The following is a 14,903-nucleotide window of genomic DNA, read 5'->3' on the forward strand; positions in this document are numbered from 1 at the left end:
TCCCAGCTTACCCTTCCCCCCACCCCGTGTCCTCAAGTCATTTCTCTACATCTGTGTCTTTATTCCTGTCCTGTCCCTAGGTTCTTCATAACCTTTTTTAGATTCCATATATATGTGTTAGCATATGATATTTGTTTTTCTCTTTCTGACTTACTTCACTCTGTATGACAGACTCTAGGTCCATCCATCTCACTACAAATAACTCAATTTCATTTCTTTTTATGGCTGAGTAATAGTCCATTGTGTATAGTACCAATATTTTTATCCGGCAGTACAAGTAACTGTTAAAATTAACTTTCACTTGGTAATCAGTTACAAACTTAAAACTGAATGACAGAAATCTTTCCAGGAAAGGATATAAAAGGACTCTGAGTAACAAGGACATGGAAGGTAAATTTCACATCACCTTCTGATCCTACAGCAGTGATCTTCTCAGACGGTGAGGGAGCTGAATGCTGCAGGGGGCACCCCAAAGGGAAGTCACCACATTTTCAACAACTGCTCCAACAGGGCTGGAAGGCCCTTCCAGCAAGCAGATTATGCCATCTCATGCCATATAAAAATCACTTTAATTTCCATGCCCAATTATTTTCTTCTGCATACATGCAGCATTTTTCCTAAATTCCCCATTTGTTTCCCATTCTGTTTGCCCCTAACATGACTAAATATTAATCCTTTCCCACTGTAAAACCATAGAAGATTCACAGCCTCTAAGTTCTCTTGGTCTCTCTGGTTGTGAGATATTGGCTGAGGACACACATTTTCAATTCAAAGCTTAGAGGATCTCACCCAGTATATTCTTCTACTACCCAAAGTGCTTATCTGAGGAAAAACTGCCAGACTGGCCAGTCACAGTGATGCATGCAAGGGACCACAGAGAGCTTTAACCAAGTTCTGTAGCCATTTGCAAAAAATCCCTCAGTTTCACAGGTTTGGATTATTCTATTCTTACTGGGATTCAGAGAAAACTCCTTCAGAGAAAATTCCTTAGGGAAAGGGAAAGAAGAAACGAAGGGAGAGAGGGAGAGAGGGAGGAAGGAGGGAAAGAAGGGAACTAAAATGAAGTAAAGAAGGATCCAATTTGTTCTTAGAACTTCTTATTCACTGAGTCAATAGCATTTTCTCGAGCACAGCTTCTTCCAGCCTTTCAAGGTAGCCTGTTGTTTGGACTGGCTGGAGTTGCAACATTGGCCTAAACAATACCGCTTGGCCTCATCTGCACTAGTCTTTCATGTTGTTGGACAGCTGAGAAAATACTGTATTTCCAGAATACTATCATCATAACTGCCACCTATCCTTTTTGTAACAATATGGAATGACTTGTTTACACCTTTCCACATTAACTCTAGGAGCTGTCAGCACAACTCATACTCATTACACCTCGTGACTTACAAGGCTAGAAATCTACCTACGCATTTGTAAAGCAGCAAGGTTTGGGACAATGGCAGGCAAGTTGGTTCCCGGCAATGAGTGAATTCCTCATCCTGTATTTCTGGGAGTCCCCAGGCTTTTCCAAGGCCTCAGTATAGTTACTTCCTATGGGAGTATTCAAGGAGGTCTCAAATACCGCCGCCATTTCCCACTCGTATCTTCACAAAGGACGATGAGCTAAGTAGAGTCTGAGTGGCTTCCCCTCTCTCCCACCACCCAACACACCTGCATCAAAACTGCTGATGTTGGGAGGGGGCATCTGGGGGACGGGTTAGGCACAGCGTTGTGCATATTCCCACTGGGATTAAAAAATGTCTTTTCTAAGAATAAACTCACTATTTCCAAACTTGAAGCCCTGAGGCCATATGAAATAATACAACAGGAAATTTCTAACAAGTTATCTCCATCTATTCTTTTATGTGTTGGAGGTTCTTCCAAAATGTGATTATGCATGGTCCATAAGGGCCCTGAATTAAAAGCCAGAGCTGGGCACGGCGACGTAATGTGGACACTTGTAGTAGTCCCATCTGGCTCCAGCACACAACCCTTTGTGTCTCTTTGGCCCATCCTGTCTTTTGGAGGGTGCATTCTACCCAGGTCCCATTCCTGACACACATATACACACACGCGCGCGCCTATGTTTTGGTTTGGTTTGGTTTTTTAATTGGGGTATAGTTGCTTGACAATGTTGTGTTAGTTTCTGCTGTACAATGAAGTGAATCAGCTACATGTATACATATATCCCCTCCCTCTTGGATCTCCCTCCCACCCCACCCCTCATCCCACCCATCTAGGTCATCACAGAGCACCGAGCTGAGCTCCCTGTGCTGTACAGCAGGTTCCCACTAGCATCTCTTTTACACGTGGCAGCGCGCGTACGTCAATCCCAATCTCCCAATTCACCCCACCCCACCCCCCGCCCAGTGTCCACACATCTGTTCTCTATGTCTGCGTGCTCTTCTTTAAATTTACCCCATCAAGTTCCATACAATTCTTTTAGTGGACATTTGTCCTTGTCTTCACTTTGTTAATTGCTCCTACAGACAAACTTTTAAAGAGTTGTTAATAGAAGGAAGATGAACCCCCCCTTTTTATGGCAGGCACTGTGCTAAGAGCTTTACATGTGTTATTTAATTCTCCTCCAAAATATAAGGACAAGGCATTACTATTCCTTTCTAGAGAAGGGGAACCTGAGGCTCACAGAAGTTAAGTAGTACAAATAGCTGAGAACTCACCATGTGCAGGCAGTATGCTAAGTGCTTTACATGAAATACCCAGGACACACTTAACAAATATTTGTTGAATGAATGAATGGACTCTGCTAAACCTCACAAGAGCTCTCAAGGTGAGTATTATCATCGTACGCATTTCACAGGAAAGGAAACAGACCCAGAATTTAATGAGATTGCCCAGTATCAACTGGGAGTAATGGCAATTGGAAATGGGATTTGAATCCAGCCCTTTCTGGCCCCAAAGCCAGGATTCTTTCCACTCCACCCTTTTATTAGCAGCCTTTTATTAGCATCCTCCTCCCAGCACAGTCAGAATTCACATCTGAGGCAGCAGTTAAGATATCACAAAGCATGAAACTGGCTGGGAGAATAAAAAAGAACATCATGAAACGTTACCTAATTGTTTAGCAATGTTGTCATGCATTGTCCAAAATTGGCCTGGAACAGGAGTACGGCCAAGGAGAGCAATATAAACAGATCTTGCACTGGGATGAGCAATCTCATTTCTAGCCTTTCTGATTCATATGAGAAGTGGGGATGTTCAAAGGGAACTCCAGGACTGCCATGGACCAGGCACACATACTCAGGGAGAGAAAGAGCCATTGAAGGGTCAGGGCCAAAAGAACATTTACACAAGAACTCCAGCAGGGAATTAAAATGTACCGTATGTTTTTGCCTTTCAAAGCATGATTCCCTTTCCTGTTTTTGTTATTCTGAAATTAAAAACATTTGGTTGGTGCGCCAGGCAGCAAAGGCCGCAGACACCCCTGGTCACCAACACCCCTCAGGCCATGCCAGGGAAGACAATCAAAACAGCTCTGACTTCAGAAAATCACTGCTGGGCTCTGTGCTCAATACCAAATTAATGTATCACCATTACACATGATGGCTCATTGGGATCCTCTCAAAGTTAAAAAAAAAACAACAACAAAACAACCCCACAGGAACCAGAAATGATTACTTTAAAATGACGATGTGTGTGCTCATGGCTTTGCCTGCTGCCCCTGGCAAATGCTTGTACATGACGCTGCCCAGGGGACCGTTGGCTCTGTCACTGCATTATCACACGGAAGGTGCCATGAATGAATAATACCAACGCCAAAGGTATCCCTCTCCCCAAATAGTGAAAACGTAAAACCCACTCCAGTTGATTCAATGCAGGTACTGAAAGAGGAATTGGCCACGGTTTTTATAAAAGACAATGCACAAAAATTTGAGCCCACAAAAGAGATGCTAAAGAGGTGATTATCTTCTTAAAAATGAGGAGGGGCCATTCTTCTTTAACTTTCAATATAATTTGCTCCAATATTCTGTCAAATAGTTATCTCCCTAAAGACTTGAAAAAGATTTATTTTACCAAATTTCAACATTCATCTTTTCAGGAAACTAGCTACTGTTCGCCTGTCATGCCACCCAGCTAAACTTCTTAAGTATATTTCCTTCATGAAATATAATGCTTAGGGAACAGGCTGGGGGATGCTTTTCCAGCACCATCTCACTAACCTCTCCATGGCTATAATGCTTTTATCAGTGTTTCACCCTTAGAAGCAAGCAAAAAAGACATGCCAATACCAAGTATTTATCTCAAAAAGAAAAATGGGCTGGAGTCAGCTGATTTCCCACAGCTTCCTTCAATACCCGACCCCAAAGTGAGAGCTGAAATTTAGGACCATGACACTGAGGCCCCTACAGGGCTCTCAGCCATGAAAGGCTTGTGTTCATTATTTTATACTTACTAAGTCTGGGAAGAACACTAATACACTCCAGGAATTTCACAAATGAGGCAAGTGGGGTCCAGAGAGGTTAAGGAGCTTACCCAAGGTCAGAGTTTGTAAATGGCAGAGTCTGAACTTAAATCTGGGTCTGTACTGACCCCAAAGACCATGTGTTTAACCACCACCCCGCCCGCCCTTGTCAGGAGAAGCCAAGGAGCAGCCTCTTTTATAAAGTGAAAAATAACAGAGAGAAACTTCACAAAAATAACACATACAAACACAGCTTAAATTACCACCATTCATCAAAACAAAGAAACGCTTAACTAACTTACGATAACTTTCAGGTTTCCCTTAATATCAAAAGATTTGATCACCCAGTTGACAGACTTTTTGCACTTCAAGATCAGGATGAGATCTTTGACCACCTCAGGATCCTTTCGAGAAGGTCTTATGTCAATTATGATATCCACCTGGAAAGCACTGTGAATGGAAAACAAAGGCAGAGTTAGGACCCAAATGCCAGAAAGTTGCAACTATCTTCCCCTCTTCCAAGTCTTCATGTTTCCAGCGTCTGGCCAGTTGATTAAAAAGCTGGAGTTGATCCCAGGCAAATGACATGTGCAAAACAGATTGTTAGTGCACACATAACAAAACGGTTTTACATAACAATAGAAAAATATGCCTGTGGACAATTAGCCACTAAACTTTTTCTCTTTGTTGAAAAAAGAAAAAAAAGGTGGATACTTAATGCAGCCACTTTTTTTGTTTTTGTTTTTAACATCTTCATTGGAGTATAGCTGCTTTACAGTGGTGTGTTAGTTTCTGCTGTATAACAAAGTGAATCAGCTATACGTATACATAGATCCCCATATCGCCTCCCTCTTGTGTCTCCCTCCCACCCTCCCTATCCCACCCCTCCAGGTGGACGCAAAGCACAGAGCTGATCTCTCTGTGATCTCCCTGTATGATGCGGCAGCCACTGTTTGAAATGGACGTGAACAAACCCGGAGAGTTTACTTCTGAAGCAGAACTGCTGCTTTTTCAGCCTCCAGCACCTTTGATGTGTAACATTCTACTCTGCTATATGCTCAAAATCCTTCAGAGCAGTAGTGGGCGGCAGTTTGGTGAGTGGGATGACAGGGTGGATGGAAGAGGGAGGCAGTAAAGCAGTGAGGAAGCTTCAGAATAAAATAAGAGGCAGAAGGCTAGAGAATTTCTTGACTTATATAAGGTGTGCTTAAGCCATTAACATTTGTCACAAAATCATATCTGCATTTACTTTCCCAAACTTCTGGATATACAGTTATTAAAATAAAAAAACAGATGGTCAACCAAGTGATTACTGGAAAATTAATGAATACAATCCAAACTTCTAAGAATCCAGTATAAAAGAGAATTTTTACCAAACCATAACATCTCTGTCATTCTGGATTTAGGGGAAAGTCTTTATTTCCATCTTGGTTTTACACACTTGTAAACCGTAAAATGAATGATATACAGTACTCAAATGAAGCCTTAGGCTTAATATCTAAGCACATATGCCAGATCGCTTCTATTCCCACTCCCTTTTAATTTTCCACAAATTCTTTACATGGAACAGAATTCCATTTCCAATCCTACCAAAACCGATTGGTAGTTTAATCACTTTTGAAATCAAAGTTTCATTAGAATTTTAGCTGTGAAATCCTTCTATAATATAAATTTACATTTTAACTCACTAGTCCCCATGAAATGCAGGTGAAAGCGGGAGAAAGGCCTACTTTCTCCCTTTTCTTTCTTTCTTAAATTCCACAATCATTCTTGATAGAGTTAAATTTCCAGTCCTGGGGCAGGACGCTGGGGGTGAGAGAGAGAGAGGTAAGTGGTATCTAATGGCTCTTTGGTGTGTCACCATGAAGGGCCACTCCTCTGACACACACACATTCACACACAGATTTAAACAGTTATGAGTGCAAAAGTGCTCTGAGGACACTATAAACAGAAATCTGTTAAAAAACATAATATTTAAAAAAACACATAATATTGTTAAAATAATAATTATGTTAACAAGGCACATTTTGTAATTTTCTTAACAGGGATAACCTCAGTCAAAGGAGATAATAATGGAGTAAGAGTGACTGTTCTATAACTAGTACAGTCCACCCTCTGTATCTGCAGGTTCCACATCTGAAGATTCAACCAACCACGGATGGAAAATATTGGGGAAAAAAAAAATTCCAGGAAGTTCCAGAAAGTAAAACTTGAACTTGCCACGTGCAGGCAACTATTTACATTGTATTTACAACTATTTACATATTGTATTAGGTATGATAAGTAATCTAGAGACGATTTAAAGTATACAGGAGAATGTGCGTAGGTTATATGCAAATACTATGCCATTTTATATAAAGGACTTGAGCATCTATGGGTTTTGGTATCTGAGGGAGATCTGAAACCAACCTCCCAGACACCAATGGACGACTATACCAAGAAGTTCAAATTAGGCTTCAGAACTCATCTGGGATATATGGGATCTAGAGACAGATGCAGAAAATAAAATATGACACTGGTACCTTTACTCCCTTCTTCAAAGCTTCTGTGAATCTCACCCAAAGCATCAGTGGCTTCCTCCCCCTCACCCGAGGGAGGGCTAAGCCTCTCCCTGTCTCAAGTCAGAATCATATCAAGTCATATCAGATCTTTGTTTTCATCTCTTAGTTCAGAAAACACACACAACACACACACACTCACACTCACACTCACCTGTAGGGGTTAGAGTTGGGGGTGATTAACTCAATGATGTGTACTTCCTTATCTCGAGGCTGGCTGGATATCACACACCCTTCTGCAGCTTTGGGCTGAAGGTACCCGGCAAGGTAATTGAGGGAGAGAAAATTCTTCCCTATGTTGCACGTGGGAGGGAACACTTGATCTGAAAGTAAAGAAACACATTGAACTACATGGTAACCAGACTCTAAGGAGAGAAGATAACAGTGACACTGGGCAAGTGCAAGACACAGGAAATCACAAGCTTGTGTCCTGAAATGCTTCCTCTATGGTCACCAGTGGCCTCCTACTGACCAACTTTAGTGGCCTCTTTTGGTCTAAATTCTCTCCTTTCCTGTTCTCTTTGATTCTGCTTTGTCCTCACCCATTTCCTCTGACCTATCTTTCAGCCTCTCACTAGTTCCTCGTCTGCTCATCCTTTAAACACCAGCGGTCCTCAATCTTTGGTGCATATCAGAATCCACCTGTTTGGACCCCACCCCAGAGAGTCTGATTCAGAAGATCTAGGTGGGACCTAGGAAGCTTTCTTTTTGAAAAGCTCCATAGTTAATCCTGATATAAACCAAGACTAAGAATCTCAGTTCCTTCCTCAACTCTCTTTTTATTTCGTTTTCTTCCTAGATGATCTCAATCACTCCCACGGCTTCAATGTATACCTAGATCATGACTCCTGAGCTGCAGACCTGCATTGTCATCTGCCTACCAAGCACCTTCCACCTAAAAATCCAATAGATATTTTAGTCGGCATACTCAACACTGAATCCAATTACCTAGCCTATCCCCAAATATCCTCCTCTTTGGATATTTGCTACTTCAATTGATAGGAGGACCAGCAACCTAACTAATTCTCTGGCGCACGGTGTAGAATTAATCATTTCTTCATATTTATCCCTCAAAGCAATTTATACTCTAAAAGCTGAAGGTAACAGTTTGAGGGAAACGGTGAGAGCAGACCTCTACTCTTTCCCGTAATCTTGACACAGACAGCGAATGTTTACATGGCACTTTACAGTTTATAAGGAGCTTTCATAAACATTATCTGATTGTGCTGAGGGCTGTTCATCACCTCCACCGGGGAAAGTGATGCAATTACTAACAGTCTGAAGATACTCCCCCAACGGCACATGCTGCTTACACAGCACCATGGCTGATGGGATTTCCATTTAGTGGTTTAAATGTTTAAACAGGACTTGAAACTGCTGGCAGTGTGACAGCTGGGACCAATGTCAAGGAAGTTCTAGGTGTAGCAAGCTTTATTCAGAAGGGGTAATTAATCAGAGCCCTGGCACTCTAATGAAACAGACTTCTGCCTTTTTCATTTAATGGACAGCATGCCAGGGTTCAGATTCATAGGCAAGTCTCACTTAGGAGTGAGGAATCAGCCCGGGAGTTCCCAAGATTGGGTTGACAGTGCCCTCCCCTGCCTGCCCAACTGTGCAACCTCCCCTCTACTGAAGCTCACAACATACATCGTGGCATCCTGGCTCCGTGCACCATGGCACCCCCAGTGCCACCCCTAGAACAGAGGGGACCAGAGGAGTTCACGAGGCCCCTGCTTGGAGGCTCGCTTCAAGAAAGTGTTGGCTCTGCATTCTGTATTCTTCCCTAAAGACCCCCTCAGAGAGAAGAGGCCAGGGCTCTGCCGACTCAGGCTGCTGGAGCAGCCTCCCCTCCACATCTGCTGAGGGTTTTGCCAGATGAGCAGATGAGGAATGCACACCCTGCAGCTGCAGCCCTGCGGATGCCTCCCCCAGATCACAGGACAGAAGATGATATTGGGGTGGCAAGGCTGAAACTTAATCAAGAATCAGAGGGTGGATGTATGGGCCAGGGACAGGTCAGTCTGGAGCTCAAGAGACTAGGACCCTCCTGGGACTCTGGCCCGTATACCCAGTTCATAGGTGTGCCTGGGGTGCACCTGGCACATAATAGAGTAGGCACATGGCATAGGTTTCCTGAATCAACAATGGTGTGAGATTTGAGACAAATAACAAAACACTCACCCACATTGTGACACTCCACAGCCACCAGGAAAGGTTTAATTGTTTAAAAGTTGATGTTGTTAAGGGCTTAAGTCCCAGTTGCCATTGTCACTAAGGTGAATAAGCTGATCACTTTTTGTTGTGCGTGCATGCATGTGTGTGGGTTTTTTTTTCCCCCAAAATGACCTTCCGCACGCCTGGCATCAAAACTTACACCAACTGCCAAGCAGAAAGGAAACCACAAAGGGGAATCCCCGGGTAGAAACCTGGCAAGTTTGGGGGAGGGGGGAAGTCACATGCTTATTTGTATTTTAGGAAAGGATTGACAAGCCACTTTGAGAGCTAGAATAATATACTCTAAGAACCTGGGAGGTAATGTAAACATCTCATGATGCCGCTATAGAAACTGAGGCTCCGGTGGTAGGTAAATCAGAGTGTTGCTTGAAGCCTCACAGGTAATGAGACCAGCTAGGATAAGAACCGAAAGCCCTCAGTTCTTCCACTCTAAGCATATAGGTTAGAGCAGTAGTTCTCAAACGTTAGCAAGCAACAGAATCACCTAGAGTGCTTGCTAAAACACAGATGGCTGGACCCCAGGGTTTTCAATTCACTTGGTCTGGGGTGGGCCCAAGAACCAGCATTTCTATAAGTTCCCAGGTGATAAGGATGCTGCTGGGGTGGGGACCACACTTTGAGAACCACTGGGGAAAGAACAAGAGGAGGCTCGTGGCCTAGGATTCCCGACTCAGTTGGGTAGAGACAGGTCAGGTTCTGGGAAACCAGTGGATGAGGTTTGTTCAGCAGAGTCTAGTCCATGGTGATAGACAACATCGCCTGTGGTCCACCAAACTAACCAAGGACCCTCACTCTCCCAGCTGCTCCTCTCCATGGTATGGGCCAGTGACTTATACCCAACTGGTGGCTGGAGTCAAGTTTCAGGGGCTCCAAAGGTGTCGCCAAGGAGTTAAACAGTTTTTACTGGGTGGGACACCAGGTCCTTAAAGTTCTCCCCTGATCCAGTGTGCAGCCTTGGGGAAGTCATGGAACCCCTCACTCCTGTACACAGAAGCTCATGCACCGGAAAGAGAAAGGAGCCCAACATTCTACATGTTACCATAACACATATTCTTATTCTAACAAATTCCAGGGGGGTAATCAATATTCAATCAATATGCACCAGAATTCTGCTTCAGAAATAGAGACTGTTGGTCAGGGCTTAGAACCTTTATTAAAAGAGACTTTTTGTTTTGTCCCAATAGGACTTGACCTCTATGCTTAGCTGCCTGAGTACCATGAGAGTTTAGTAACAAACTTCAACTTTTTGAACCCAGTTCTCATCTAAAACTCTTCCTCCCTCTACTCAACTAAACAAGTCTGCCCATCCAGGTAACCTACTTTCACGTTTAGGTTACACTTATTTGGCTAAGACTTAAAATGCAGCATCAGGAAATAAGTATTAGACTCAAAGGTCAGGAAACCTGAGTTTGAGTTCTAGTTTTGTCACTTGCTAGTAATATGGATATGAGCAAGTTAGGTTAACCCTCTACCAAGCCCTCTGCAAAATGGTGGAAATAACGGTTTTCTCCTAGGATTACTGGCAGGGTTAAGTGGGGTGCATGTGAAGGCACCTGATATGGCCTCTGCACAGAGCACACACTCAACTTCAGTGTCCACCTCTTCCTGCATCTATATTAAACATCCCAGATCCAAAAGAGGGCTGGGAACTAGCATTCAATAATTCACTTGTGCTGCCACGCTGCCTGTGGAAGAGGTGACAATTGCTGTAGGTTTCAAAAGAAAGCAGATGGACCCTGAGGACCTGAAATGCCATTTTCACACAATCACCTGACTGTAACAAGGACCCACTCACAAGAGTTGTTATTTCCAGTAACTTATTCGGGAGCTCCTCAACTAAAAATAATGATAAAAAAGTTATTTAAGAAATAATATGCTTTCAAAGTTGAGTCACCAGATATTTATATCCCTCTGCAAAGGCAAGGAAATTAAAATGGGCAATTTCTTATCAAGGCTAAACAGTTCCTTTCTCCAATAATTTGTCCTTGTAACAGGCATTAGTATTAAAAAATATTTTCAAACACTTTTCCTCTGCTATTGTCCGAAACTTAACTGATGTCTCGAGGCCATAAAGCTGACATTGGCTTCAAATGTCTACAGAATTATAAGTGGGAGGAAGCTCTAACTGTTGACCCATCCTGCTAACTCTTCGTGCATTCCATCAGGTATTCCCTCCTTTCCCACACCTCAGCTTCTCGGCCTCCGCTCACTTCTTCTGACTTCTGTGCATGGGTGTCTTCTAAATTTCTGCACAACAACCTTCTCCTCTCTCAACCAGGCTACTCCCCACTTCTCCCCCATTCCCGGGTCTGTTTCCTCAGAAGGAAAAAGGGAAGGAGGGGATGTGGTGGTGAGTAGGCCCCAGTGATCCCTCAGGTCCCTGCCAGCTCCAACAATCTGTAATTCTATAATTCCCTGCCCTAACCACCTGGTCTCAGAAAAGAAAAAAAACTGACTGTCATAAATCAGTCGGTAATTGACGCCACATAAAATTTACCTTCCCCCACTTTAATATAAATGTTTCTTGCTATCTTGAGTTCAGTGAATGAAGTAACTGCTCCATATTCCTTTCGGGCCCAATTTAACAGATGCTCATTTCCATGCGGGAAGCTTCTTTCCTCTGTTTCTGCTGACAAGGAGAAGTTTCCTGATGAAAAATGGACCACAGAACCCTCAGACACCTAGAAGAAATAGAATTGCATATTTAATGTGGTGCAGTCACCCAGAGCTGAATCATAATTAGTGAAAGAGCTAATCAGACAATTAATGGATATCTGTCAATCCAACCTCTTCCCTTTGTTATAGAGGCACATCATCTTTTTTCAGCAGCTGATTCAAGAAACAATCACAAGCCTACCTTCTTCCAGGTAAAGACAAAACTACAAACTGCAGGATGTCCTTTTGAATTTTTAAAGAACTTTGTGATGAGGGAGTGCATTGTGAGGAATCATGAGACTTATCACTATTTTCCAGATACCTAAATTGAAGGCCAACCTTTCAAGCAATGAGTTTCAAGTTAAATAGGAAGCCTTGGTGAGTGTTTTCATAGGCTCGTAATGGGCTTCTGGATCAGTGCAAGTGATCCCAAAGGCCTGCTAGCACCTGAACTTGACATCTGAGTCTTCCACAGTTGCAGCCTCTGCCATCAGAGTCACCACCACAGGAACACAACAAGAGTCCCTTTGGTTTAATGTTTCCTGAGCGCTGAGATAAAAAATGGCCAGAGCTGGCCTGTCTTCTACCACTTTATATACTACTTCCTCGTAGTGAGATGAATGTGTATTACAGTTTATTTTGTAAGACCCCCAAATTCCGATAGATAATGAAGTCAAGAGGCTGTTAGACTGATCCTCATAAAACTTTTGGGATGATTTATGCAAGTCCCACATTTTTTGCTGGATGTATTTAGACCATTGCTGACCTAGCATATCATGGTATATATAATTAACACACACAAAGGGGGAAAATTATCATCTTGTTGCTGTACTATAATTAAATTTAGCTGCTGGTGAAAATATGCATGTCATCTTTATTGGCTAGCATTTATAACTGATTTTATCAGTGTCAGGGTGGAACCTCAAAATGTGAGCAAAAAGGCTCAAAAATTCCCAAGCCACAGAACTCTAAATGTTTTGTATTAAATTTCACATTAACTAAAGAACTACCATACGATCCAGCAATTCCACTTCTGAGTATTTATCCGAAGAAAATGAAAACACTAACTTGAAAAGATATATGCACCCTGCAGCATTATTTACAACAGCCAAGATATGGAAACAACCTAAGTGCCCATGGATGAATGAATAAAGATGTGGTATATATACACAATGGAATATTTTCAGCCATAAAAAAGAATAAAATCTTGCCATTTGCAACAACGTGGATGGACCTCAAGAGCATTATGCTAAGTGAAGTAAGTCAGACAAAGCCAAATGCCATATGATCTCATTTATACGTGGAGTCTAAAATCAAAACAAAAAACCAAATTCACAGATACTGCGAAGAGATTGGTGGTTGCCAGAGGTGGGAGGTAGGGGGTGAGTGAAATGGGCGAAGGGGTCAAAAGGTACAAACTTCAACTTATAAACTAAATAAGTCATGGGGATGTAATGTACAGCTTAGTGACTATAGTTAGTAACACGGTATCGCATATTTGAAAGTTGCTAAAGACAATAGATCTTAAAAGTTCTCACCACAAGAAAAAAAATTCTGTACATATGGTGACAGATGTTAACTAGACTTATTGTGGTGATCATTTTACAATATATACAAATATTGAAGACTATGTTGAACACCTGAAACTAATATCATGCTATATGTCAATTATACCTCAATAAAAAATGTTTTCACATTAACTATCATTAACAAAAAGCAAGCAGTTTCTGAAGTGGTTATAGCCAGACTAACAGCAGGTTGAGGGCAGGGATTTTGCTTAGGGCTCTACCCTTGCCAGCAATGTTTCCAGCCTCCACACACATACAAAACAGTACTTACCCTAACTATTATGCTAGGCATTAATATTTTCTCTCCAACTATATATACATATACTTTTTAAATGCTAGCAAAGAAGCACTTCACCAAATTGATTCCATCACCTACTCATGCTGTAGTCGCCCTCTTGGCTGAAACCTAGAAGCATCTGAAGAGTTTCTAAAAATCCTGAGGCCCAGGCCATACCCCGGATTAGAACTTGGGGGTGGGAGCCAGGCATCAGGATTTTTTAAAGCTCCCTGGGGGGCTTCCCTGGTGGCACAGTGGTTGAGAGTCCGCCTGCCGATGCAGGGGACACGGGTTCGTGCCCCGGTCTGGGAAGATCCCACATGCCGCGGAGTGGCTGGGCCCGTGAGCCATGGCGGCTGAGCCTGTGCGTCCGGAGCCTGTGCTCCGCAACGGGAGAGGCCACAGCAGTGAGAGGCCCGCGTACCGCAAAAAAAAAAAGCTCCCTGGGTGATTCCAATGTTCAGCTACAGTTGAGAAGCCTAGCCTTAATGGGTACTGCGTGATCCACAGTTTGAAAAGCCCAACGTGCATCTCACAGTTTCCTCTACACCAGTGGTTCTTAACCAGGGGTGATTCTGCCCCCCAGGGAACATTTGGCAATGCCTGGAAACATTTTTGATTGTCACAACTGGGAGGGAGGAGCTACTGGCATCTAGTGAATAGAGGCCAGGGATGCTGCTAAACATCCTACAGTGCACAGGACAGCCCCCATAACAAATAATTATCTGAAATGTCAATAGCGCCATGACTGAGAAATCCTGGTTTACACTTTGGACTGACCGAACGTTACTGCCACTCGAACATCTACTGGATCCCCAAACTGGATCCCCAAATTGACAGCTCTTTCTATCCTAGAAATTGGGCTGTTTAGTACTTAATAAAGAATAATAGAACCTTTCTGGTTTGTATTGGCTTGGGAAACCCGGAACTAATCATTAATAAGCTGAGCGTAAACTATGACCACTGACAACAGTCACCATTTACTGTACACTTACTATGTATCAGGCACCATGAAGTGCTACCAAGTATAGTAATGACACTTGCTACATGTCCCAATGCCAGTTATAAGCAAAACCAGTGGGGACCATTTAGCTTTGACTTGTGTTTTTTTGTTTTTTTTTTTTTTTGCGGTACGCAGGCCTCTCACTGTTGTGGCCTCTCCCGTTGCAGAGCACAGGCTCCGGACGCACAGGCTCAGCGGC

General features: G+C 42.9%; 1 protein-coding gene across 1 annotated transcript in view; it reads right to left on the bottom strand.

The window, feature by feature from the left end:
• The window catches only part of TGFBR3 (transforming growth factor beta receptor 3), a 110,799-nt gene that overhangs the window by 36,842 nt on the left and 59,054 nt on the right, over positions 1-14,903 (bottom strand). The window contains exons 3-5 of the mRNA XM_065888645.1: positions 11,699-11,882; positions 7,121-7,289; positions 4,711-4,858 (exon numbers count right to left, since the gene is read on the bottom strand). Of these exons, the coding sequence (XP_065744717.1) occupies positions 4,711-4,858; positions 7,121-7,289; positions 11,699-11,882 (501 nt within the window). The remainder of the gene's footprint in view (positions 1-4,710; positions 4,859-7,120; positions 7,290-11,698; positions 11,883-14,903) is intronic.

This window comes from Phocoena phocoena, chromosome 1 (genome assembly GCF_963924675.1).
Source record: "Phocoena phocoena chromosome 1, mPhoPho1.1, whole genome shotgun sequence".
Lineage (NCBI taxonomy): Eukaryota > Metazoa > Chordata > Mammalia > Artiodactyla > Phocoenidae > Phocoena > Phocoena phocoena.